General features: G+C 47.2%; 6 protein-coding genes across 6 annotated transcripts; 1 reads left to right on the top strand and 5 right to left on the bottom strand.

Annotated features, from left to right (window-relative positions):
* Positions 1 to 1,946: 1,946 nt before the first annotated feature.
* BHQ10_009845 (uncharacterized protein) lies at positions 1,947 to 4,304 on the top strand (the record flags this gene model as incomplete). The annotated part of the gene is made up of 1 exon (XM_040882804.1): positions 1,947 to 4,304. One exon carries the CDS (start codon positions 1,947 to 1,949, stop codon positions 4,302 to 4,304), a length of 2,358 nt encoding a protein of 785 aa, XP_040738347.1.
* Positions 4,305 to 5,045: 741 nt separating this feature from the next.
* On the bottom strand, positions 5,046 to 6,727 carry BHQ10_009846 (uncharacterized protein; the record flags this gene model as incomplete). The annotated part of the gene is made up of 3 exons (XM_040882805.1): positions 5,046 to 5,481; positions 5,539 to 6,345; positions 6,420 to 6,727. The coding sequence occupies 3 exons, from the start codon at positions 6,725 to 6,727 to the stop codon at positions 5,046 to 5,048; spliced, it is 1,551 nt and encodes a 516-aa protein (XP_040738348.1).
* Positions 6,728 to 7,533: 806 nt separating this feature from the next.
* BHQ10_009847 (uncharacterized protein) lies at positions 7,534 to 9,912 on the bottom strand (the record flags this gene model as incomplete). Its single annotated transcript, XM_040882806.1, has 2 exons — positions 7,534 to 9,093; positions 9,142 to 9,912. 2 exons carry the CDS (start codon positions 9,910 to 9,912, stop codon positions 7,534 to 7,536), a joined length of 2,331 nt encoding a protein of 776 aa, XP_040738349.1.
* A 331-nt stretch (positions 9,913 to 10,243) lies between these two features.
* On the bottom strand, positions 10,244 to 11,158 carry BHQ10_009848 (uncharacterized protein; the record flags this gene model as incomplete). The annotated part of the gene is made up of 1 exon (XM_040882807.1): positions 10,244 to 11,158. The coding sequence occupies one exon, from the start codon at positions 11,156 to 11,158 to the stop codon at positions 10,244 to 10,246; it is 915 nt and encodes a 304-aa protein (XP_040738350.1).
* A 2,130-nt stretch (positions 11,159 to 13,288) lies between these two features.
* Positions 13,289 to 16,297, bottom strand: BHQ10_009849 (uncharacterized protein; the record flags this gene model as incomplete). The annotated part of the gene is made up of 1 exon (XM_040882808.1): positions 13,289 to 16,297. The coding sequence occupies one exon, from the start codon at positions 16,295 to 16,297 to the stop codon at positions 13,289 to 13,291; it is 3,009 nt and encodes a 1,002-aa protein (XP_040738351.1).
* Positions 16,298 to 18,173: 1,876 nt separating this feature from the next.
* On the bottom strand, positions 18,174 to 25,912 carry BHQ10_009850 (uncharacterized protein; the record flags this gene model as incomplete). Its single annotated transcript, XM_040882810.1, has 14 exons — positions 18,174 to 18,496; positions 18,576 to 18,678; positions 18,732 to 18,842; positions 18,903 to 19,193; positions 19,250 to 19,506; positions 19,581 to 20,103; positions 20,173 to 20,328; positions 20,387 to 20,401; positions 20,455 to 22,586; positions 24,448 to 24,889; positions 24,941 to 25,098; positions 25,163 to 25,242; positions 25,293 to 25,605; positions 25,666 to 25,912. The coding sequence occupies 14 exons, from the start codon at positions 25,910 to 25,912 to the stop codon at positions 18,174 to 18,176; spliced, it is 5,151 nt and encodes a 1,716-aa protein (XP_040738352.1).
* Positions 25,913 to 26,310: the final 398 nt, after the last annotated feature.

The raw sequence follows: 26,310 nt of genomic DNA on the forward strand, positions 1-26,310 counted from the left end.
TAGGCACTTAATTAAATTAAAACAATCGCAAAAGCATGATTTGTGGTCTGACAATTGATAGATTCATGAATGTCTCACAACTCACACCGTACTACGGAGCACAACCAACAATAGGAGATAAGTTGAGCTGGGCAATATACGCGGATAAGCACATTTCCACACCATTGGTAACTGGTAATTGGTAATTGATATAAATAATATCAGATCAATTGAGGGTACAAAGTGCGGAGTAGCGTACAGAGTACGTAATAGTATGCTTATATTGAGGGCACGAACAAAGAACAGCGTTAAGTGTCAATCATAAATGTACACAACATGAATAGAGAGGTACGCGGTCCGTCCACCAATGGAATGCCAGCAGAGTAAGATAGTGGAGACTATCAAACAAGCATCTTGCCCCCAGCCAATTAGGAGGCGACAGCTTATCTGAGGATCTTGTGACCAGCGGGACTGCGCTAGGCCGAGTTGGGACTGCTCCGTTGGGAAACGGAGCCGAGGTCTTTCTCTATTTTTTCCTTACTTCTCCGATGTTGGAATGTACTGGATCAGTACGAATATTATGGGAGGTTATGCAATCTGTCATTGTGTCACTAGTAGTCATGCACTCCGTCTTCTTCAGCAACTACTTCTGTCTGTCGTACCTGTACGGAGTACTATGTACTCCGTCCTAGCGCATAAGAGAGTGCTGATCAGAGGAACGCTAGAACAGTCGAACCGTCCACAATCCACTGCACACAACTCGCCGGGGCCGCCAGACTAGTCTTAGCGTTATTAGCGTGGTTCACTAGTGGTTTCCCCAGGTCAAGCCTCTTTTGCCATCCAATGTCTGACGGTAGGACGGCGCATCCGAGATTGTTGTCTGCCGATGGGCCATGGCAGGCTCGTGATTTGGGCCAAGGAAGGAGTAGTACTACCTTGGAAAGCTTACTTGTCTTTCTATCCCGTACGCCGTACGGATATAGTATCAATTGAACAATATCGAGTTCTTGGTATATTCTTTCGATAACTTAATTGTTGCGAAGATAATGGTGGAGTACGTACGACAGTACGTATTCCAAACCCTCCTCGTAGATGATAGACGACGCCACCACAATTCAGCAACACGGCAGTCGCCTACTATGCTTAATAGCGCCAACTCAGAGCTCTCGCACCTTTCGAATCTGGTTGGGCAGTGGACCCCAACGCCACAGTCTTTAAACTTATCCTTAGTAACTTTAGTGAGCAAAGTGAATTAGGTTGCGCTAAGGGATGGGGTTACATTTGGACCTTCCTGATAGAGGTCGACTAATCCGATTCCCTGCTTGTTGTCCGGCGTACAAGACATATCGTCGCGATTAGGAAGGAGACCACGTTGAGGGGATGTGATTTCCTGGTCAATTGTATGGCACGGACAGGGGGTGATTGGGCAATAGCCGTCCGTCACATTGCGATGTCGAGTCCCGAGTCTTGGTTGTATGTACATGTACAACAATGGGCGGACTGTATACGGGTAGATGTACTCCCTGCAGCAGCGCGACATGTATCTATTTCAGGCCAGCAGACAGGACTAGGTGCGACCTCACGTTGCAATCAGTGCAATCAGCAAGCATCAGTCAATCAAATCTGCCGCTAACGCTAGTCGCGTCCGTGAATCGCTTCTGAATCGCTCGCATTGGTTATCTCTGCGGCGTTTGCTTTATCTTTTAGTAGTTTTTATGGGGGGTGGTCATTTAATTTGTTTCTGTTGTGCGCGATATGATTGGCCGACTGGTATCGTCCATCGCTCCTTCCGTTTTCGTGATGTGCGAGGGCGTTCCTGCCGTCGGACCCTGACATACATATAACCTCCGCCCTTCCTTCTTTCTATCTCTTCTTGACTCCCCTCTTTCTCTCCTCACGTCAACCTTGACTCACTAGACTTCCGGACTTGTCCTTTGTCAACAAGTCAAAAAGTCGCAGTAATCAACATGGAGGAAAAGGTCGCAGAGCCCACCGTGGCCGCGTCCACGGGTGTCCAAGTAGGCGACGCCGAAGAAGCGCTCGAGCATGTCAAGAACATCAAGAAGCAGCACCAGTGGGACCCCAACCTGCCCACCGACATCTACGACGAACTTGACGAGGCCTTGCATGCTGACGGCAACACCACCGTGGGCATCGCCACCGAACTGATGGAAAACTCCCCTTACCCTGAAGTTCGTGCTGCCGTCCCTAACTACGACGAAGGCGGCCACAGCAATACCATCCGCGCCTGGACCATTGGTTTGATTCTCGCGACCATCGGTTCGGCGCTCAACATGCTGTTCTCCATGCGCAATCCCTACATTGTCATCCCCAGTTATGTCGCTCAGGTCGTCGCATACCCCATTGGTAAGCTCTGGGAGAAGGTTATGCCCAATCGCGAGTTCTCCCTCTTTGGTCTCAAGTTCAACCTCAACCCTGGTCCCTTCAGCAAGAAGGAGCATGCTTTGACTGTCATCATGGCCAACGCCACTTTCAACGGTGGTGCTGCCTACGCTACTGATGTCTTGCTCGCTCAACGTGCCTTTTACGGTCAGAACTTTGGGTGGGCGTTCGAGATCTTCATGTGTATCTCCACCCAGATGCTCGGGTTTGGTATCGCTGGTTTCTTCCATCGTTTCCTCGTCACTCCGGCTGCTATGATTTGGCCCGCCAATTTGATCAACGCCAGTTTGTTCACTGCCCTCCACGATCATCGCCGCCCTGACCCCGCCAAGACCAGTGGCTGGCGTATTGGAAAGTACCGTCTTTTCTTGTACACTATGATTGCTTCTTTTGTGTGGTACTGGTTCCCCGGCTTTATCGCTCCCTTCTTGAGTGCGTTCGCCTGGGTTACCTGGATCCGACCCAACAACCCCGTAATCAACCAGTTGTTTGGTGGATGGACTGGTCTGTCTTTGATCCCCATTACTTTTGACTGGACTCAAATTTCCGGTTTCAACTTCTCACCGTTGATCACCCCCTGGTTCGGTATTGCCAACACTTTGATCGGTATGGTTGCTTGGTTCTGGATCGTCACCCCGGCTATCCACTACAGCAAGCTCTACTACAACCAGTACTTGCCTATCAGTGACTCCAATAGCTACGATAACAATGCTCTCAAGTATAACGTCACCCGCATCTTGAACCCAGACTACACCTTCAACCTGCAAAAATATCAGGAATACTCTCCCCTCTTCTTGTCTACCACGTTCATGTTGTGCTATGGTCTTTCCTTTGCCACCATCATTGCCGTCCTCGTCCACACTGGTCTCTTCCACGGAAAGGAATTATGGATCCGATTCAAGAGCGTTGGCAAGGAAGAAGAAGATGTCCACGCCCGCCTCATGTCTCGTTTCAAGACTGTTCCTCTCTGGTGGTATGGCGGTATCACTCTTATCATGATGGGAATGGCCCTCGGTGTTATCCTTGGTTACCCTACCCATCTCTCTTGGTGGGCTTTCTTCGTGTCCTTGATTATCTGCTGTTTCTGGTTCGTCCCTTGCGGTATTGTGCAGGCCACGACCAACATTCAGATCGGACTTAACGTCATCACCGAGTTCATCATCGGTTATATGCAGCCTGGACGCCCCATGGCCATGATGTTGTTCAAGACATACGGTTACATTACCATGTACCAGGGATTGTTCTTCTTGCAGGACATGAAGCTTGGCCACTACATGAAGGTTCCTCCTCGTGTCACCTTTGCAGCTCAGATGGTATCTTGTTTGTGGTGCTCCGTCGTCCAGATCGCCGTCATGAACTGGGCTCTCGGTGCCATTTCCGATGTCTGCTCCCAGACCCAGGCCAACCATTTCAGCTGCCCCAACGGTCGTGTTTTCTTCAACGCTTCTGTTATCTGGGGTGTCATTGGACCTCAGCGTATCTTTTCCCCTGGCCAGATGTACTCCAACATGATGTGGTTCTGGCTCGCCGGTGCTATTCTTCCCGTCCTGATCTACTTCGGTGCCCGTGCCTGGCCCAAATCCCCCATCCGCTACCTTAGCGCCCCCATCATCTTCGGTGGTAGCTCTTTGATTCCTCCCGCCACTCCTCTGAACTACCTCTCCTGGGGTATCGTCGGCTTCGTCTTCAACAAGTATATCCGTGACCGCTGGCGCGGCTGGTGGATGCACTACAACTATGTCTTTAGTGCTGGATTGGACGTCGGTCTCGCCCTCTCTACGATCTTGATCTTCGTTGCTTTGTCGCTGTGGAACCACGAGATGCCCGAATGGTGGGGAACCGATATTGCCTCCAACACTATGGATGCTTCGTACTCCGCTATCCAGGTGACCGGCGTCCAGTTCGGACCTACTTCTTGGTAATTTTGCCACCATCCAAGTAAAGTAGTGAGAAGATGTAGTACATATGCTACAGAGGCGGATGATGATGTGTTGTTTGTCGAAAAACAAGATAATAATGATTTGTATTGATCGTTGCGCATCTGTGATGTTGCATCGTGTCATGTTTGTGCTCAATTACCTACCTAGGTACAGTGTAATGTAATTAATGCATTATGAATGTTCAAACTTGTCCAGAATTCTATTATATTTGTATAAATATCTTGTCAGCCCTACACATGTCATCACTCGTACCAGGCAGATCGCCTGGCAGCCCCAGCTTGGAGTCTAGAGGCTCCATCTATAAATAGACAGTACATGTAGATACTACCTATACCTAGGTAATTTCGGGTATATATATTTTATTAATAGAGGCTCTCTGTCTGTCGCCTACAATTCCGGTATGTCTACGTACCTAAGTAGATATTGAGATAAATCCTGTGCTCGGACTTTCTCTCCATCTTGATACATACAGACCCAGGTACCATTTGGATGAAACGTTGATTATTTACATACAGTATCCATCGATGGATGACTCCAACATTCCACGATTGCGCATAATCTCTTATGAAACGTTGAGTGGAGTAGAATTTTTGTCCAGAGAAATAACACATTTTCAAATGCATTAAGCAACCATGAATAAGAAAAGACATGACAACTCATAACTTCGTCCGTTCACATAAATACACCATATCCATCATATACCTCCAAGCAAGAAGCAAAACCTCAAGACCTCCGTCGAATACCCACATCCAACCCCAGGGGCTTCCTCAAAAACCCCTCCCTCGTCTCCATCGCATGTTCTTGCTCCAATACAAACTCAAAATTCCTAAACACCGTGCCCACAATACACGTCAATTCCATCTCCGCCACATTCCTTCCAACGCAAGCCCTGGGTCCCGTAGAGAAGGGGATGAAAGCCGCCTTTTGGCGAGCAGTCAATCGTTCGGGTGCCCAGCGCTCCGGAACAAAGGCTTCGGCATCAGGTCCCCAGATTTCGGTGGAATGATGGATTGTGTATGAGGGGACTGAGACGACGTCTCCGGCGAGGAAGGTGCGGCCGCAGATGTTGATGGGTGCGCTGCCTTGCGGGATTTGGCGGGGGAGACCAAGGGAGGAAGTGCTGTGGATGCGCATTGTTTCTTGGATGACGTATTGAATACTATTCCCCTTGTTAGCATATACCCCGAGACGAAAAAAAAAAAAAGAGGGGACGTACTAAGGAATATCCTTCAACTGGGCGAATGTAGGCACCTCAACTCCCTCAGGCAACGCCTCATCCACAGCCTCCTGCAACTTCTTCATGACGCCCGGTGTCTTTAGAACCCAATACAACAACGCACAAGACGTGTTGGACGTAGTATCACTACCGGCAATAAGCTGCGTCAACGCCTCAGCCGTAAGCTCCTCACGCCCAAGTGGAGCACCCGACTCATCCCTCCCTTCCATCAACCTCGCCAGCAGATCAACCCGAGTATTATTCTCCATAACCTCAGGTTTGAGTCTCTCGCTCACTCGTGCAACCGCAATACCAGCCAAATTCTCAACAGCCTCAAGTCCCTTACTGAAAAAAGAATCTGGCAGATAAGCCGCATACGGCTTTAGGAATGGCATAATCCCCAATGTGCCCGACACTTCACCACGACGATTCAGCACCTCAATTGCGGGTGCATATGTAGGTGGCGAGTCGGGGGTCTTGCGCACTTCGGCAACATCTTTCCCCTTTTCGAGCATACCGAATGGTGCGCCGAAGGCCAAGTCGCCGATGATATCAAACGCCAGATAGTTGAACCAATTCAATGCGTCAATCGACGCATAACCTGTGCGAGGATTACGTTGCAGGTTTGAGAGTTTTGTGAGCTGAGTGACGAACAGCTCGATGTTGGCGTGGATGTACTGCTCGAATTGGCCAATGGATTTTGCGCTGAATGTGTGCGCGACGGTTTTGCGTTTGCGTGTGTGCTCGGCTCTGTCGCGGGTGTTGAAGAGGCCGCGACGGATTGAGACGAAGGCGTCGTAGTAGTCACTTCATCATTAGCTATACTTCTAGACAACCTTGGAACCTTAAAGGAAACTCGGGAGGAGATTGAAGATACGTACGACTTGAGAAATCCATTCCCATGCCCATACACAGTCTGAATAGCCTCGTCATCCGCAATACTGACATGATTCGGCGCAATGCGCACAAATTTGCCATACTTCTTATGTGCATTGTTCACAGCCAGGAATCGTCGGCCGCGACGGGCCTGCCAGAACAGCCAGAGGTTCGTGTATGCGGCCGGAAAGGGAGCGGGGATGGAGAGCCAATGTGTTTTGGAGAGGTACGGCAATACATAATAAGCAAGCAACAAAAGGGGAATTGCGTAGGGAGTGAGTAGATAGGAGACGAGGGAGTGTGATTCGGACATTTCGTATTGTGTATTTTATCAATATATCAATGACGGTTTCCAAGGTTGATGGTGGTGGTGGTGTAGATGTTCACCGTAAAACAAGAAGTCTCAATGAAAAAAGTCGACAGGTCTCAAATATTTCTAGCAAACAAAGAACAAATAAAGAAAAAGTATAATCTTCATAAACATTCAGTCTTTCTTTGTCCGCTTCGATAGGTCATATATATACTCATCAAAGAGCTCACAAAAACCTCTCGGTTAAGCAGTTAGATTACCCGCAACTCGGCCTAGAGAGTCGGTATTTGCCTGACGCATCAAGCTAGAGCTTAAGATAGGGCGCAGCGGATGGCCGTTAGTCTGGGGTACCCTTCATCGGAGAACGGATAACGGGTAATGGAGAATTTGGTGAACGATTATTGGATGTTGGAATCGCTAGATGGACATAGATGATCTGCCGATTTTTGTGGCCGGATCGGCTATGCAGGCAGGAATTGCCAACTACGTATTTACGTGGGTGGTCAACGTACATTGTGCATATGTACAATTGAATGTGACAACGGTAATCTTACGCTCGAAGACAGCATAGAATCTTTGCGAATCTTTTAATCATCTGACAAAGTCATGAAAAGCCTTGAAGAACCCCGCCTTTTGTGGCTATTGTCTCCGCAGAGTCTCCGGATTACATAACATTGCCTATTTCGGACGTCGTTATAGCCAATCAGTGCTTCATTATTTGTACCCCAAGGTTCAAATGCCTGATACAGGTTTCATGTATGTATTTCATGTATGTACATTTCTCATCGATCATATCTCGTACCTGTAAATTACCAAGCATCGCCCTCAACTTTAAATAGCCCAGCCTTCCTCTTCTCGGCCTCCCACCTCTCAATCCACGCCTTCATCTTCTCCCTTGATTTGGCATTGCCCACATTGACCGTCGGAATCACCCTGCCTATTCGCAACGCGCAGCAAAACATGGTCAATTCTCGGAAAGAGCTGTGCTCGCTGTATGGAACTCCAAAGCAGGATGCCTCTTTATTGCTGCCGCGTTGGGGGACAAGATCGGAGACACTAAAAGAGGTTTTCCAGTTACTTGAGTGTAAGACATTGGCAACTGGAGGATTGTCGAGTAAACGGCCGCCGGGGGGCCGGTAGGTCCATCCTGTCGGACGGAAGCCGACAACACGGGAGAAGTGACCCTTGAATGTCTGGAGATAGTCTGAAAGAGTTTCGGCTCGAATCTCGAATACAATTTGCATGTGGATTTGTGCTTCGAGCGGATCGTCGGTGAGAAGAGAATTGAGTTCGGGGTCCTCAAGGCATGCGCAAATTCTCTGTTTTTGAGGAGCAGCGTAGATTTTGCATTTCAAGGCACGAGCAATTCCTAAACATATCCGCTCTTTGCCAATACTGTATGTTCCAATGACTACCAACAGTCGTCCGCGTGATTTCGGCGCTGGGGCTGAAGCAGGCTCTTTCTCTTTCGTCGATAAAAATTTGGTCATTGCATCCACCTTTCCACGCTTGTGAAACTCGAGTGCCTCGTTTCGGTCACCCTGCTCATCACTCAATCGGACACACATATCGGCACAAGCAGAGATAACGTCTTCTTGCGGCGGAAAGCTATATTTCGGATTCAAATACGTCGTATCCAAATAGCACACATCAATACGTTGCTGTCGTGGCTGGCCCGATTTCGCGTCCACGACGTCAGGTTTCAGTAGCGGATGCTGAACATGCGCCGGACAAGCGCGGAAATCTCCGCAATGCAACACTCGTTGAAATCGACCATTGTCCATAATCTTTTCAAACAAGAAAAGAGAACTTCCTGGACAGTGATTTGCAGGTAGCATGGTAACGTATACTCCTTTTGTGTTTGGCACCTCCGTCTTTTTCTCAAATTCAAGATCAACAACGTACTTTGAATCGACTTTGAGCTGCTGCCGAACGAGGTTTCCTGTCACCCTGCTGCAATATATAGGTCCATGGCTCCACGACCCAGTCAGGCCGCCGTAGTGATCGCTATGAAAGTGGCTGAGAAAGTATGCTTGACATCCCTCCACAGCCCCATATCGAAATGCATCTACCGTGATGTACAACCCTGGTAGAATCTTGTAGAACGGGCACGTCCGCTCGTAAGCCTGTTTGCCCCGTGATGCGACTTCATTAGCCGCAGCTGCCGCCCACGCCGAATCTTCGGCATTTCCCGCCATAAGTTTCGTGAATGCCGATGTATTGCCCGTAGACTTTTCCACATAGGGATTTTGCTGCGCAGGTCTAGCTACAGCCGCCTTCTCCTGTCGTGTCAAGCCAGGAGTAGACTTCTTCTCAGGCAGAACCTGCGGGTTTCCGTCCAAACAAGCATTGACATGCATGGATGCCTCCTACTTGACATTAGTGACCAACTCAATCAACCAATCAACTCAACTCACCCCATCTGACTGTCCGACCAAACTAGCCTGACATATAGGACACGACGGCCCATCATCTATCGCATCACTATCCAACCCAAAATCTGCCGACTCATCCTGCATCCACGCTCTTTCCAAAAATTCATCGCCTTCTATGTCGTCTTCTATATCATCAAAGTCATCGGCCACTGCACTTGTCTCAAAGTTGCTCGTGGCGGCTCTTACCAGTGGGGGTGGTTCGATTTCGTTTTCGGATTGCTCGATCGGCTTAGTATCTGAGTAGGAATATTCGTCGTCGTCTTCGCTGTCTGATTCATCGATGAACGGGCCTTTGACGACTGGAGCTTCGAGTTTCCGTTTTTTATTCGAGCCGGTACTTTCGTTGAATCGATCGGATTCTGTTTCTTCTGATTTGGGCTCGTCTATGGGTATGGTGCTCGGTACCGGTATGCTGTTCGTCTTTGTCGTCTTTCTATCGTCTTTAATATCCACCAAATTCTTGGATCGTCGGTTCTTGTCCTCCACAAAGAGGTCGTCGCCAACAGATTCCTCTCGCTTCAAAACATTATTATTCCCATTGGAGATGTCAGACCTCGAAACAGTAACCCCAAACTGCGTCAATCGAGGCTGCCTCGACTGCGACTGCGGAGGCCCGTCGGCCTTTTTGAAAAAGTTTAATATGCTCGCATTGTTATTTTTCTTCACAGCGGACGATCCTCGAATGGTTTGAACGGAAGACGTTCTCTTCGTGGTGGGTGTAGTCGTCGATCTTTTTACTGTCGTTCCAGCCATTTGCTTGATCGAACCAGAATCGGTGGGGGGAGATGGTCTCTCCGTCCGAGACGTCTGGCCAGGAGGAGTTGGCGGGCGGCCAGTTGACGGGGAGACGTAGGTAGATGAGCTATTTCTATTTTCTCGTGGATTGCGAAACATGTCAATGCATGATGAGGACATGAACCTTGTCAGCGGGACGAGGGACGAGTGGCGATACGCGGAAAAACACGCGAACCGGCGTCGCGAAGTCACGTGCACTATAGCCAGTTTACATGGACGAGACGACTTATTCTACTTCAATGATTTATTGACAACTATTTACAACTCTGGATTCTACTCCACAGCATGTTTATGAACAGAACTCCACCCAATTATCCAAATCCATATTCTTGATGACCGTCGAAAACTTGTCCGACCCCTCAAACACACACGCTTTCTCCTTTTGCGCGCTCGTAACATCATTGTTGTTGTTTGTATCGTCGCCCTTGGGGTACTCAATATGGAAAATCGGCTTATTCGCATCCGTGAACGCGGTGAAGGTATCGCACTCTTCATACTGAACACACTGCTCATTGACAGACCACTGCATATTATCAATCACCGAATCAATGATTTGACCCGCATTCTTCAACCCAATCGACATGTTGAGAGAATGAGCCTCTTCGGCGAGGAAATTGACATAGTCGATTGACATCTGCTGCGTCAGGCCTAGCGCATTCTCCTTGTTGGAATATCCATCAACATTATCCGGATCAACGCCATCGCACCCCTTTTGCTGTGCCATGTGGAGCCTGTTCACCATGATGTTGCGCACGTTCGTCGAGCTGATATTGAGCCATTTCTCGCCTGCCCAGCCATTGAGATCGCCGCCCAGATCGGTAGAGTTGAATTGATCCGCGTCGGGACGCCAGTTCTCCCAGCTACCCGCCGAAAAATAGCAAATCACTTTTCGGCCTGCGGCTTGCAGAGAAGAGATTTGGTCGGCTTCGGTATCGAAAAGATCGATGTCGTAGACTTGGACGTCGATGGAAGTGTCGTTTAGCTTGTAGAGAAGCTCGATTTGCCATGTTGTGCCGGCCGTTGGCTGCCAGTATGTGCCATTGGCGGAAGAGATTGTAGTAGATGTAGCAGTAGCCGCCGCTGCTGCTGCGGAAACCGTTGCCGTTGGTGTCGAGGTAGATGTAGCAGCAGCAGTGTGGTGGTGAAGTCCAACTCCAAGGCCGGCTCCAAGCCCAACGCCTAGCGCAACAATAGACGAAACCATGACTGTGATGATGATTGCTTTCTTCTTACTCGACCAAGCTGCCCATCCAGTAGCAACTTGTGCGCCTTCACCCATCCTTAAATACCCGCACCCAAAATTGACTAGCGAAATCAACGTCTTCGAAAAGTTCCAAAAGAGGAGATGTGATCAGCGTTTCAGAAATCTCACATTTTCAACAAGGATAGGTAGCATTATTGCAACATATAACCAACGAAAAAATAGGTCGTATGTTTCATCACCCTCATTTCCCACAAATACCGAACCATTCACAGCCCGACTGAAGATCTTGGCTCGTTGGCCAAGCCACAATGGCCATTTGAGGCTGAAACTTTGTTTTCTGGTTTAGGATATGAGAATTAAACTGCGGCTGGTTTGGAGATTCTTTGGCAAATTTTGGCAAAAGTCCAAGGCCCAAAGGCTAGCTGCATTGTATTGGTTGGTTGGTTGGTTGGTTGGTGAAATGGTGTATACGAGGTGGTGGGACCAAGAGCCGAAGACGCAGTCAAAAGTAGTTAAAAAGGTAGGTGGTAGGGTAGTATGGAATAGGTAAGAAGATACCTCAACGATTTTTAGTGCTGACTTGTAACATGTGAGATTTAATTAAGATCATGTGCACTATTGTGTAGATCGTTACTCCGGAGGCTCTTCGATAATTTTAGTTTAGTGACTCTAGAACCTTGACTCATTGAGTGGTTCGGTGCTAGTGGAATTACTGGAAGGAGACATCCGCACAGCCTCTAGTGGCTGTGTGGAGAGGACTCCGAGAATCCTGATGGCCAAGAGTTGGTTGAAACATTGAAGAAGATGAATTGAAGGAATTAGCTCCAGACTCCTTTCATTTGAATTGACATGACCTCGTCACGTCTTCTGCGCCATAATCATGCTGCTGTCCCTACACGTGGTGACCAGGTGTGTTTTGACTGATTCTTCCTACCAACCCGGCCCCAAATCAGTCCAGGACCTTTATGGCATCCAGCCCATCATCAACAGGCCCGAAGTATTGGGCCGGTCGAATATAAGCCATATTTCATATTGTAAAGCCATCTCTCCTTCATAATTTGGGTATCTTCTGAGTCCGACACTATCGCATTCTTCGACCGTTTCCTGTTTCATCGTAGCGACTCATCACAACTCCTCATCGCGCCTTTCCAGCCTGATTCGCCGCTTCTGCATTCCAACACAAACCCATTAGCCCTCACCCGTATCATATTTCATAGTTATAAAAAAAAAAGAGGAACGAACCTCGTCTCGTCGCATCCTCCAACAACCCTCTATCAACCTCCGCAGACGGCAAAACCACATACCGCACCACACTCCCTCTAATAAACATATTCTTCACAGATGACAAGTGCGGATACTTGTCTAGATCCAGCACATCGACGTCGTCGAGCTTGATATTGAGGTATTGGTCGACTGATTTCAGTGTTCCGCGGATGCGAATGTCGTTTTTGAGTTCGACCGTTACGATGTGGTTTGTTAGGGTTTTGAAGAAGCTGTCAACCCAACCCCCAAAACATGTCAGTTTAATGTATGTTGAACTGGAGGAGGTTTTGGCCTGGAATTGTAGTCGCACCTGAAGAACAACATGGTGACTACCTATGCTGTAGAGATTAAATGGGTGAGGTCTGGCGGGGAAGGTGGTAGGTAAAGTCACTGAAGCTGCAATTGAAGCTTTATCGCATTGCCTATCGCTTGCTTGTCGGTCTCTTAATATGAAGAAGAGCTTCTTTCCACACGAAATTGCTGGTTTTAGTTTCTTCAAAGTTGAGCTTAAGTGATTGATTTCTGAAGTGATTGAAAGCGGGCAGCGGAAAGTCAGTACGACTCCGCATTTTGTGGTAAGGTCACGTGGTCTACATACAATCGCAGACTCAACTTTCTGCCTCCTAAACATTCATGCATCCATTTATTTCATGAGACTTCGAAACCTGAAGGTGAATACTATCAACCTATGGTTGAGTTTTTGATATTATTTTGTGGGAGATGTGATATTAACATACAGATACATATATAATTCGCAACACATCGAGACGGGGCAACACAATTAAGCAAAACAACCTTGAACACTAGGGGGTATATTTCAAGAAAACGGAAAAAACGAGACACATAACATAGGAAATTGGTAGCAAGCTAGAAACTATCCCCCTCACTCAACCCACTCATTACCGTCAACCGCTGCTGGCTCCCACGCCTCGGCTTCATCGCCCACCCCGACAAACAGGTCCATCCCGCATTAAGCTTTCTCCCTTCATCAAACACACCACCTATATCCTTGAGCAACTCCTTCTCTTCGCGGCCCATTTCCATCTGTGTCTTGAGCAGCCATTGCTCCCACATCCATCCACCCAACAAGCCAGTCATGCTGGCCACATCGCCTGTACTTCCAACAGGCCCCTGGATAGCTTCACAATCAATCTGACTCTTCACCCTAGGATTAGGAGTCTCGCGCATCGGTTCTGGCTTCGTAGGCTCAATCCCCATCGGCAAAAACATCCAGGCACGTTTTATATCCGCAAAGTTTGAGCGTTGCAATCTACTCAAAAAGCTGCGTGTTGGTGATGGGTCGTAGCCGCGCGTTTTCAAATTGAAGGTGAACTCGACGGATGCCGCGGTTCCAAGCGGGCCGGCACGAGCGATTGAAGAATCCATGGTGAAGAATTCGAGATAGCCGCCTGGTTTGAGGCAGCGGTAGCACTCTTTGAGACACAGGTCGTATTCATCGGAATCTTCGCCGGCGGGTCGCTCGGTTTTCAAAAGAGCGTGCAAGGATCGAGCTGAAATAACGTCGAATTGATTGTTGCGGAAGGGTAACTTCCATAAGCATGGTACTGACACGCGACGATGGTTGATGGGTCCCTTGATGTGGCTGTTGACTTCTTGGTGTTTGCCAACGACAGTGTAGATCTTGACGTCTGGATAGTCATGTGCGACTTGCCATGCCCAGCCACAGGTTGCTTGGCCGCCGAGGTCGAGCACCCTCAATCGACGTTTGGGCCCGGGTTGTGGGCTTGGTTTTGCCATTTGTTTCAATGCGATCGAGAGACGTTTTGTGGCTGGTCGGGAAAGGAGACGACCACCGTTAAGGAAGCGCATTGCATCAACGGCCCATACTGACTGGTATATCTGTGAAAGAACCATTTGCTCTTTCTCCAGGTTTGAGTACAGAGCTTGATCAGCGAGGACTTCTGCAAGGACTGATTTCCGTGGTGCCTGTGAAAACGGTCCCTTGTATCCAGGTCGTTCTGGCGCCTCCAGCTCGAACTTGCCGAGTAATGCAGTGCGGTGCTTTTGCGGAAATCCCAAACGGACAGACTGAATAGCATCAAAGCGAATATCGCTGTGCAAGAAGACATCGCGACGACGAGATTGTTGCAAGACAAACTGAAATCCGCGCCAGTAGATGGAATCTTTGCTTGCATCTGGTGGAGGAGGAAGAGGGGAGATTGTCAATTCCTGGACTGTCTCCGAGAAACGGACTGATTTGCGAGGTGGGGAGTCTACTGCTGCTGACGATGAGGAAGTTGGCCGATCCTCGACATCGACCGGCTCAATTTCTTTCTTCACAGCTACCTCGTTGACGGGGTTGGTCTCGCTGAGGGCGGACAAGTATGAGTGTTGAGCTGCGAGCCACACACTTGTTCGGTCTAGGTTGGCGACAGCTTGACGCTTCAGTTCATCGTCGTAAGCTTCGTCATATTCATATGCGGGAACGCCTGATCGGTCAAGTTCCTGCACATCCGCGACCACGGGACTTGTGCTATCGTGCGAGTCACTACGCGTGTGCTGCGCAGAGGGGATTCGGATTGCAGTGACTGGAACAGCAGTGGGCTGATCATCGGCCAAGCTCTCATCCGCTGAAACCTCAACCACATGTTCCACTACCTCTCCCTGATCTTGACTCCAAGGAACATCATAAAACCGCGCCGCAACAGCGGAAGTCGGCGGAATAATTGCACTAGGCAATGACCACGTATATCTTGATTTGGGGTCAAGCGACGAGAAGAACCCACCTGGAGACGGGATACTCAGATTCGTGAAACTGTAACCAGACAGCTCAGATTCTGGGGTCGCGTCTGGAGGCGGAGAAGATCGTTGATGGCGATTGGTTGGTGGAGCGGAAAGCTGCCACATTTCGTCGTTCTTCTCGGATATCTCGGACCAGGGACCAGGCGTCTGATCTAGTGGGATGTGTTGAAGAGTGGCGATGGCGGCTGGTGGGAGCATGATGCCGTTGAGTCCGGGACTGTCTGATCTGGCCGAGACGGGTTGGTCATAAGAAATGTCGAGCGACAGGACAGCCGGCTCTTGACTTTCAAATCTGGAAGGGATAGCAGGAAAACTGTCGATGAGAGGGTTCCAGTCATCGCCCGTCTCAATCGCTCTCTCCTCGTCGGCGTTCAAGTCGGTACTGGATGCACCAGCGCTGCTGGGTGCATTGGAGTCTTGTCGTACACGAATTATATCAGTGTCCCAGTTATGATCTCTTACCGGACGCAGATCAGGTGTGGCTGGAGAACTGATATTTGAAATCTGATCGGATGACAAACTGCCATCCAAGGAGGGTGGAGCATGCAATGCCGGTACATTCCCCGGAAGCATCGACAACGTCGCCGGTGAAACGGGAATCTTTGGAGGGGGAGTAGGCGGCACAGGCGAACTCTTATGCGGATTCACGAGCGACGGCCACAGACTCGCCGTCGGAATCATAAGACTCGGATACCGATTTCGACTATTGGTCGAATATGTGGAACTCCTAATCGACATAGTCGCGAGACTGCTAGGCCGACTTTCCGTCAAAGAAGGGCATTCACGCTCATCGTCATCTGATGCATCGTAAAGATCATCAAAGGGTCGTAAACCTTGCTGCCATTCCTCATCCGAGCACGACGATGAAGTCGACGATAGACTTTCCGCCGGAGTCGATATTCTTCGCGCTGTCTCCGGCGAAAATGACATTGCGATCTGAATAGAATGTAAACTCTCTCTCGTCACTCCGTGTCGCACACTCTGTGGTTCACGGGGTGAGTCTTCTTTGGGTGAGTATTCACTGGCTTCCATTATAGTATTAAGAAGTGGTTTGCGGGCCAGCCGCAGCGGCGAGCTCAAGGTCGCGACCTGGCGATGGTGAGAGTCTGCCATGGTGTATGTAAGTGATTCCGGATCACTTGTATTCAAATTAAACGTAATAAGGCGATAAAAACTTTGCCCTGATCTCAACGGCAATAATATGTCCGAAGGGTATTTCCAAATGTCATGGTTGTCCGATCAACGGACTGGCGATGATTATCTCTTTGACCAGCAAAGATCGTATGTATTATTAGTAGACAGAAACAGAGATCAGGACAAAGACAATGTCGAAGAGAAACAGAAAAACGGAAAATCCAACATGAAAAAAGCACAGACGGTGAATTGAGGAAAGCGAAGAGATTGAGCCAGATGCCACCATATTATACGTGAGATAAAAAAAGAACACCGGGGTAAGACGAACACTGGCTGGGCAGAATGATCTCACAAACCCCACGCGAACTGCGACCAAGGGAGACTAATGCATCGATAAACACCTTATCAACAGGCCATGGAGGAGGCCCGGTGGCCTCCATTGGCCTGTGCTGATCGTCTTGCAGAACACTCGGCGCGAGTGTTTATGTTGTTGCTCGATGCTGAGTGGATAGCAAGAACGCTAAAGTGGTTGGGCATCCAATAGTCATCGCAAACAAGCCAGGAATTGCAGGCGACTAGTCAATGCTCGTCGACGATTTGCCAGATAGTCAAAAAGTATGCATCTTAAGAAGCACAACAGAGAGGGGATGGGCGTTGCGGATTGGACGAGCAGTAAGCGCCGGCTGCTAAAGATAGATTTGCTAGACAACACGGAAAAAGTGACGGTTTCTCGCTCGCCTGCATAGTCCTATAGCTGATTGGCTGATGGCAGCCACACTATAAACAAGGCGCTACATATTTTGAAGATTAATAATTCAGAGTTCAACTAGGTTACATATCCATCAGAAAAACGATAAGTCGAGAACTAAACACGGCGAAACAGTTTAACAGCGACTGTATTAACCTAATCCGGTTGGTCTGGATCGGGCTGGCCAGAGCTTCGGTTAGGGCTTAGGGTTAGGTAGATAGACTGGTGCTATGTAGTTATAAGATGGATGACTACTTAGGTACAGACGATCGGACTTTTAAGAGGTTGTATTTACCTGGATCTACATGTAGTATCATGCTTACCTAGGTAGGTAATGTCCACAGATATTTCTAATGAGACGCAACATCATTCTTAAACGTCTGGTGAGCAGAGCTGCGGATAAATATATTTCGGCATCAAACTATCGAGACAGATTCATGAACCTCGGAAGTTGTGAGCCACTAGCTACTAGTTGAGATTTAGCAATTGATCATGCTGTATATGACTAGCGGAGGATATCATGAGAGGTTCAATAAGCTGATTGATTGCCATTTTGTGGGCGCCTCTTGGAAAAGGTAGTTATGATCGAGTGGCGTGATATTACCAAGTAATGTAGCCAATGAAATACAGACAGTGCAGACTTTTCAAATCGCAATAGCCGGATGTCTGAACGAAAAAGCAACATTGAAAGAGGAAAATGCTTTCGCAGGGGCCATCACTGTTTGTAGATGGGCGCTCGGAGAATGAATGTTTGGTTATTTGAGAAGATACCTAGATATGAGAGCTTGTTTCGATTGTGGTTATGACGCGGTCGTTTGATTACTTGACACTTCTTTTTTTTTATGGATGTCGCTTACTTGTCTCAATTGAGTTAAATCCTGATACAGGATATAGTTGGGCTTGGTGCATGCTGGCGGCAAATGCTGCAGACAGGGCTAGTACATGTGTTATGATCAATGTCCACTTTTGATAGATATGTGGATGGTTTCGTACGTCTTCGTAGACCGTATTGCTTGTTTACTGGTTGTCAACGAGAATGAGGAGGAGTATTTGAGGGTTTCTGAAGTCAGCTGATCCGACGTTCTTGGTTTATCCACATGTGCTACACTACCTAGGTAGACTATCTGTTCTCCTCTTTCGTTTTCTGAGCCAACTTTCCACTTGAGCCACTGGTTGAAATATTCGTTGTCCTCCACTGCCCTGAAAGTCTTGCTTCGCGGTTTCTCCATACTTCCCTTCCATTTCGTCCTGATTTTTCCAATCGTCCAGGCCGGTGATGAACCCATGCCTCATTTGTTTTCTCTCAGCCTCAGCTAATCTCTTGGCGACTCTCTGCTCGTGCCCGGTAATGCGCGAAAGAGCGTTGAGAAGATCATTGATGTAAAAAGCAAGCGAAACAAAGAAGACAGCGACGGGAATGGTAAATATCACTGAGTGATAGTCTTATTAGTTCTCGATCCTCATTCACAGACGTGAGGGGCAGGATTTAGAGCGTAAAGTGTAACGAACTTATCCATTTCACGACATAAGTCAGGTTCATGTTATCTGAGTCTGTCCTAGAAAATTGCAGCACAGGCAATGCGAAAAAGGAGGCCATGAATGATGCGGGCAACTTTAATCGATTAGGAAACGATTCTCGTAGTCTGGTAGTTATTTGGAGCTTACAAAAAGGATCGTAACAACTGTAAAGACCATGATGGTGTTTCCTTGTCTCCCTGTTGATTTAGCTTCCCAGAGTGTGGCATGTCGCTGGCGAAGATCCATCAGAGCATTAAGCTAGAATTTAGTTAGTATTGGATCATAATTCAAATACTGTATAGTAGGACATTAACATACCGAGGTTACTGTCCTTTCCCCCTCGTCCTGCATCGATCTGACTTTGTATAAATAAATTTCTACAGATTTGCGGGCAACCGTCCAGTCTGCAACCGCACTCTCTTGAACAGGAAAGGTCTCGATTACCCTTTTTTGATCAATGAAGACCAATTTTATCATGCGCAGCTCATCGAGTATGTCCTTCATTTCTCGAAGGAGAGAAGATTCAGTGTCTATGTCCATCAGATCCTGTTGGCCAGATATCTTTAGCATTTTTACGAAGCGCTCGTAGCTAGTAACTTCTCCATCAGCCTAATGAACACATAAAATTAGTTAAGAGCTATTTTCTGACCAGCCAATAAACTTACGATTCTACTGATAGAGTTGCTGAACATGTCTAGAAACTTGAAATCATCCTCAAGATTTTTCATCGGATCGAAACATGCTTGAATGCACTCATTGATAATTAGCTGGGGTAAAAGAGCCCTTATTTTCTTTGTCTGTTCTTTCAAGATGCCGGAACTGATATTTTGAAAGATATTTTCAAGCACATCTGTCATGTCGTACCTGTCCGGATCATCAAGGCCACATTCGCGTCTTTGTGGGAAGCAGGTAATCACAGTACCTGAAATGATGTCATCCTTATGATTCTTGCCGAAAGCCATATATCTCAATCATGACAGGGAAGAAGCAACATACCGTCAATGCACCAGAGCCACAGTTGGTCTACCATCATGACCACAGGTTGTTTTCGCTTTTCTCTTCGGCCGTACCGTGTGACCACCTGATCTTTGTTCCGGGTGGATGTGCTGTCTAAAGTATGATAAAACGATTGATCAAGCGTCCTACGGATGTGCAGAGAATGCTTATTGCCTGGCTTCATCGTGTAGAGATCAATTAAACGCATATCTCGATCAGACACGCAGGCTCCAGATTTGTAGTCATTCATGGCCCGTCGAAGACGATGCTTCGCAGACTGTATATTTTTCTCTGAATTGTCTACTACCTTTAAAAATAGTTGGAACTCCTGACTAAGAGTGGCGATTCCAGGAATACCGGAATTGTTGTCAGCATAAGCGTTTAGAAGATCATTATTTTCCGCCGATAGTTGACGGACAAGGGAGGGAAGCCTATCAGGGTCCACCCCCAAAAGAAACTTGCAGAGTAGAAGAGTCTCTAATCCCCTCTGCTTTTTCTGTGTCTCCCAATGAATATAGGGCATCTAAAAATAGGAAAAGTTAGCTTTCAACATCCATCGGTATTGATCCCGCTCCTAGTCGATCTGACTTACAAATAGAATAAAGTCCTCCGCAGCGACTTTGTCACATCCAGGTCTCATAAATGATATATAGGACCTTTCAGAGCCGTGAATCTGACGTTCAGTCCACATCTCATGGCGTAGTACTTCGTCCCGTTTGTCTTTTCCAAACAAACGAAAAATCAGAATCTACTTAAAGTCAGATATATTGATAAAAGAACCAACATCCGACCACGGAGTCAAATACCTCTGCCCATCTCATCTGTAATGTCGTTAGCTGGCTGCCTATAGATTCTTTGTAGAGTAACAACTGACATTATTTGCGGGAAGATGATACCAAGTGAGTTGTTGTGAATTGCCCTTGCAAAGCTCGTGGCTACTTAGCAACTCAGGAATTGCAATCTGAGTTCTTGTTACACCGGAACGATTGATATCGATCCGAGTAGCTTCAAATAGCTTGTCGTATGAGATGGCCTCGTACTCGAGACTACTCGCATTATCTAAAACTGCAAAAGCTGCAGCTTTCAGCATCCGCACGATTGTTTTGGTAGCGGGTCGTAGAGTGGCTTCATCCTGTGCCAATCTCATCGCCAACTGTAAGGGGGATTGTGGGCCAGAGTGCAACCTCCAATCCGCCCCATGCTCTAGAAGCTTCTCGACGACAGTTGCATGATGTCCTTCAACTGCGTGCTCAAGGACAGTGGGAACCTTCCACTCAATGGAATTGAGATATTGATCCCAAGCGGAATCGATTGTTAAGGTATCCTCATTGATTTTCGCTATTGGAAGCATGCCATGCAAGATCTTTCGAAGCTCCTCCTTTAGCTCCTCCTTGAAAGACAGCAGCAGAGTAACGATATTTACGTTTCCCTTGGCAGCAGCAAGATGGAGTGCGCTTCTCATGTAGTCACATTCGCGGTAGCCTATATAAGTTGACCAAACATAAAATGGGTCCTTGTTCTGTGTTGGTTTCCAAAAAACATCAATTTCGTCGTCAAAGGTCTGTTCCAGAAGAACTTTCGCAACTTGCTCACTTCCGTAGTATGCTGCCCAATGCAGAGTTGTCTGGTCGCTCTCGGTCTTCACCTTGTAATTCCAGCCCCGTTTAAGCCCCCAGGATAAGTATTCCGACATGTTGAATTGAGCGAGTACATGCATCAAAGTTACCGATGGTCCATATATTCTGAGCCCTAGTAAACAATTATTCAGATGACACCAAACTCCGAAAATAGTGTATTGTTCATGATCTTCCCAAGGATATTTGCTGGCTTTAATAACACCATGTCCCTGTTCGTGAAACTCTGCAAGCAGGCCTCGTTCTTCGTCCGTGCCTCTCATCCGCGCAGCATGAATGAACAAATTATATAGCGTGTATTTGAGGAATGGATAAGATTTGAATATAGGGCTGAAATCAAAGAGAGGATTGCGTTCGGGGTCCAAGGATAATTTTGCTTCCACAAATTCTGGAAGGACTTTCTTCCATTTATTCCGATAGTCAGGAAGATATGCCTTCAAACTTTCGATACCTTTCCTCAGAAAAAAACCATGGCCTTCCGCAATGAATTCAGTCTGGGTTTGATTCAGTCTGGTGATCAGAAAATCACCGGATTTAGGATTTTCCAAGTGTTTTCTTAATGTAGGCTGGACGAAGGAAACAAATTTTCGTTGCCTTCCTAGCTTGTCGTAACTAGACTCATTGACTGAGGTGTGCAGTAAACCTAGCGATTCTGCTGTTAATGAAGATTCCATCTCCTGAACCTCAGTGCCACTCGAGATATTGAAGATGTTGAAGAACTCCTCAATACTCAGTGGCCTTTGGGCCGCAAGTGCACACCGTATCATAGCTACTGCCTTTGTCTCGCGCGATCCATTCAGCGACAGTGCATCCTGCAAAATATGCTCCCACATTGAATGTACTTGTGTCGGAGATATGCGCCCAGACATCAACTTATCTTCCATCGCCGTTGGATGAACTTCCTTTAAATCGTTCAGGTATGAGTTCGCAACAGCAAATCCTGTGCCGACCATTTCAACTATTTGGTCGACTAGGGATAACTCGGGACGCCTTCCCCAACCTGAAAATATTCTCCTCATCCTTTTCTCAACATGCAAGCGAACGTCTGGCTGATTATAGGCGTCGACCCGAACTTGATGATGAATGGCAACGAGGGAGCGAGGCAATTCCAATGGTGGATAGTCACGTTTGGAGTAGCAAAGACGTAATGGTATATCGGCAGCAGATGCGTTGTCGAAGAGTCGTCCGAGAAATGGTACTAGAGGACCATTCGCTTCGCTATTGAGGTTGATGATATCATCAAGGAGTAAAAAGACTGGCTTGGTTTGACCAATGTCAATCAAGACTTTGAAAAGGACTTCTTCTAAGTCCTCATCGCTGATTTCAACTTGGCCATTCAGATCGACCGGAATATATGACTTGGCACTCTCTCCTAAAGCCTCTAGTAGTATAGCTTTCAGGATCTGCGAGAAACTTGGGCGATTTAAATGATTGTGAAAAAGTTTCATGACCAAAGAGTTTGTACGGAGCTCCGGCGCCAGACCTGACCGATTGGTGATTATTGAAGCGAGTAGACATGATTTCCCAGACCCAGGAGAACCCTTGATGCAAAGCACACCGTGCTTTTGCTTGATCCAATCGCAATACTCTTGTGTCTGGTAGACCCACTGACATGTATCATCCGTTACTTCTCTATAAAGTCTGTCCACATATTCTTGTTGCTGTTTGTGGAAGTCTTCATCAAACCTTCCCCGCTCCATGGCTTGTGGGCGTGAGTATTTGTTTACCTACCGCTACACTTAATCGGCGAAGTACGCACCTTTCAGATTTCTTTCAAGAGGTTTTTTTCACCTCTTTTTTTCATCAGATCATCCATATCTTCATCGTTATAGTGGTGCACTATGAATAGAGAAGTGTTATTTGTATAAGAGGCGGGATACTGTCAGGCTGAACTGTTGACTTCGAAGTTAACATACTTAATTGTCCCACTAAAGATCTCTGAGAGCCTTCGGGCACTAAAAATTGATCAGTTCGTTGGAAAATCTCGAATTGGAAATCAATTTTCCGGGCTACACGTCATCAGCAGGGGTCTTATACACTCAGGCATGCATCTTGATGATTGGTACAGACACTTAGAGGATACTACCGTCTCCAGTGGCTGGCTGGAGTTGTTGCAGTAGACTCTGGTCACAACATTCTTCACCGGTCGTACATAGAATTGCGGCATGAAAATTTGCTGATTAGTTGGAAAATTCCAGAGAGAAAATACTTCTTGGGCGGCCTAGGTATGTCTAGAAGTTCGAGCTGATGAACATCACTAAAGGTGCATCGATTGGTACTTGATGCCTTTCTTTTTGTTAGTGCTGCACTGTAAACATTCAAAATGGAGCCAAGGTAAGTGCTACAACTGTTTATCCTCATGCTCTCATGTGGCTTAACTAACTCTGATTTTTTTTGTATAGTCTGATTCCGCTCCATGATTATTTTTGTATTGACCTAATTCGGTTGGTCTGGATCGGGCTGATTGTCTATCAGTTTTCGAACACTCACTGTATCGCAAAAAAAAAATAACGAGATGAGCCGGTCAAGCTAGAGACCTAGCTACATATTTCTCGACTGAGGAAACTACTAATTTAACCATTCTTGGGAGCCAATTCGGCTCTATACTATTTTATGGATTGTATATGGGCTATATAGGTGCCCGAATTCGAATTCTATTCGCTCCAATTTTGCTGACCGGGATTATAGTGAAGTAATTTCTATCGTCAGCCATGCATAGCTACACCGCAGCAAAATAATACGCCATCTGTCAGCTGTTTAAGCCTTCCCAGCAATATTATGCCGATGTGTCCAGCTTCTTGCCCTTTTTCCATAAATATACATTGGAATAGTCAAAAAGCTTACCCCAATAGTAATTCCACCCCAGACAAAAAAGACATTCCGCACCCCCTGCACTGAAACCCAGTCATTCAAATACATCGACAGCCCGAAAGCAAACAAGTTTTTGATAAAGTTCATCGCTGCAAAACATTCACCGGATTTTTCACGATGACAATCTACCACGTAAGCTACAACACCCGTGGTCCCCAGTTGGATTCCGAAGTTAATGAATCCAAGGCCAACTATCACGGGAACCGGCCATGGATTCTGAGCATAGGACGATTGCCCCCAGGCAAAAAATCCAGTGGCGGTAAAGAGGAGGTATGTGACCATGATAGGTAGACGGAATTCGGGCTCTAGAGAATGAATATGGTGAGGAATCAAGCAGCGACGTGGAGTACAAGTGAACTCACCGAAAGTTCCACCATTTCTTAGGGACATTTTCCGAACGATACCGTCAATCAGTGGGCCGGCTGTGAATGTGCCGAGAAGCGAGGCAATAAAGGAGGAAAGATTAGTACAGCCGACTCCAATGACCGAGAAGCTGTATGGAGGTGCGGAAAATATCTGTGAGAGCGTGATGGAGATTCCCACGAGCCATGAAATACAAGTGGTAAAGAGAAGGGTTGCCCACATTACTGGTGGTGAACCAAGCATAGCAAAAGGCCGGAGAAGAGTGTTCCAGAAGGAGACATGATTGACGTAACCTCCATATGGAAGCATCTCTCTCATCCACGTATAAGGCATCTCCTCAGAAGCCTGGGGGGACACAGTGTCTGTTGCAGGCAATGAATTGTCTTCTCTCTCGATGTGTTTAGTATCCATCTTATGGACAATCTCGAGCTCTGTCAGAATCTAGGTGAAGTTAGCTTCATTGTGTTCGGGGTAGGGAACACTGAATCTCACATTATTGCTACCGATATCCAAATTTACCGAACGCGCATTCGCACGGTCGAAAGCAGTCTCTGGCATCCACAGTAAGATGAGGAGGAAGGTAAGTCCAAAAGCGCCTCCCATCGCATAGAAAGCAATCTTATAGCTGCCGTATTGAATGATAGCACCCGCTGCGGGAATTGGTATCAGCAAACTTTGCTTGGATTAGATCTTATTGAAAGAAGGGAGCCATACCAATTGGTTGTGCAAGATTGATTCCCCCAAGAACACCAAGATTAAAGATTGAAGTTCTAAACCCACGCTCATGTACAAACCTGTGAGAGGGTTAGATTCAGTACTTGACTACCAGATATTGGAGACTCACCAAACATCAGCGATCGAAGCCGGCACGAGAGCTTCGAGGGGTCCCATACAAAATCCCTGAATAATTCGTGCAGCAACCAGTGAAATGAAACTTTTGGCAACCGCTGCCCAAAAGCAGGTGACCACCAAACCAATAGTGGTAATAAGGTAAATTGGTCGCTTTCCATATTTGACAGCTAAAGTATTGCAGATTAAACTACCAAAAGCAATAGCAACGAGGAGACCCCCCTGAACTCCACTGATGAAGGTGGACAGAGGGACGTCGAACTCTGTTGCAAGTCCAACAAACGCAGCTCCTAAAAGAGGGCCAACAGCTATGAATAAAATTAGCTTTGTTATCAACCATGCTTCGAAGATGGAGTGAGGTCTCTAACCACCAACAGCACCACAACCAAACGCAAAAGCAACTGTGAATCGCTCCTTCTTGGCTCGCGACCAGTTATAAGGATCGTTGGGGGAGTCCGAAGGTTGAGGAACTAAGATAACAGTGCCGGTTGGATCATGTTTGAGGATGCTCGAGTCCACTCCACTGGTATTGTAGACTTCACGACCAAGTTCACTCAGGGGAGCGGTGCCTGGAACATGCTCGAGTTTGGTGTCCCTGAGGATTCCGAGATCCATTTTGGACCTCTTGAGTCAATTCTCGGACTTTGGAGCAGGAATGGCTCACGAAAGTAATAACCAACCAAGGATGACGAAGATTCCTAATTAATGTAACTCAGAGAAGTGATATACAAAACTCGGGGAAAGGTTGCGAAATAAATATAGGCTTTATATACAAGTGAATCCACGATCGGCGTCATTGCTTAGCTTCCCCAGATTTTGTGATGATACGGATGAATATGGGGTTTCGGCTATTTGCCGAGTTTCGGCGCATGCTGCGAACCAAACCGCCACAAAGTTGGGTTTTACCCGAGAGCGTGACCAATATCAGTGGATGACTTCTATGCTATTCATAATGCTGTGATTGGTGGAGTACCCGTTCTTATCTTTGCTAGTTGGCAAGATGCCATGAACAA

The sequence above is a fragment of the Talaromyces amestolkiae genome (assembly GCF_001896365.1).
Source record: "Talaromyces amestolkiae strain CIB chromosome Unknown scaffold27.1, whole genome shotgun sequence".
Classification (NCBI taxonomy): domain Eukaryota; kingdom Fungi; phylum Ascomycota; class Eurotiomycetes; order Eurotiales; family Trichocomaceae; genus Talaromyces; species Talaromyces amestolkiae.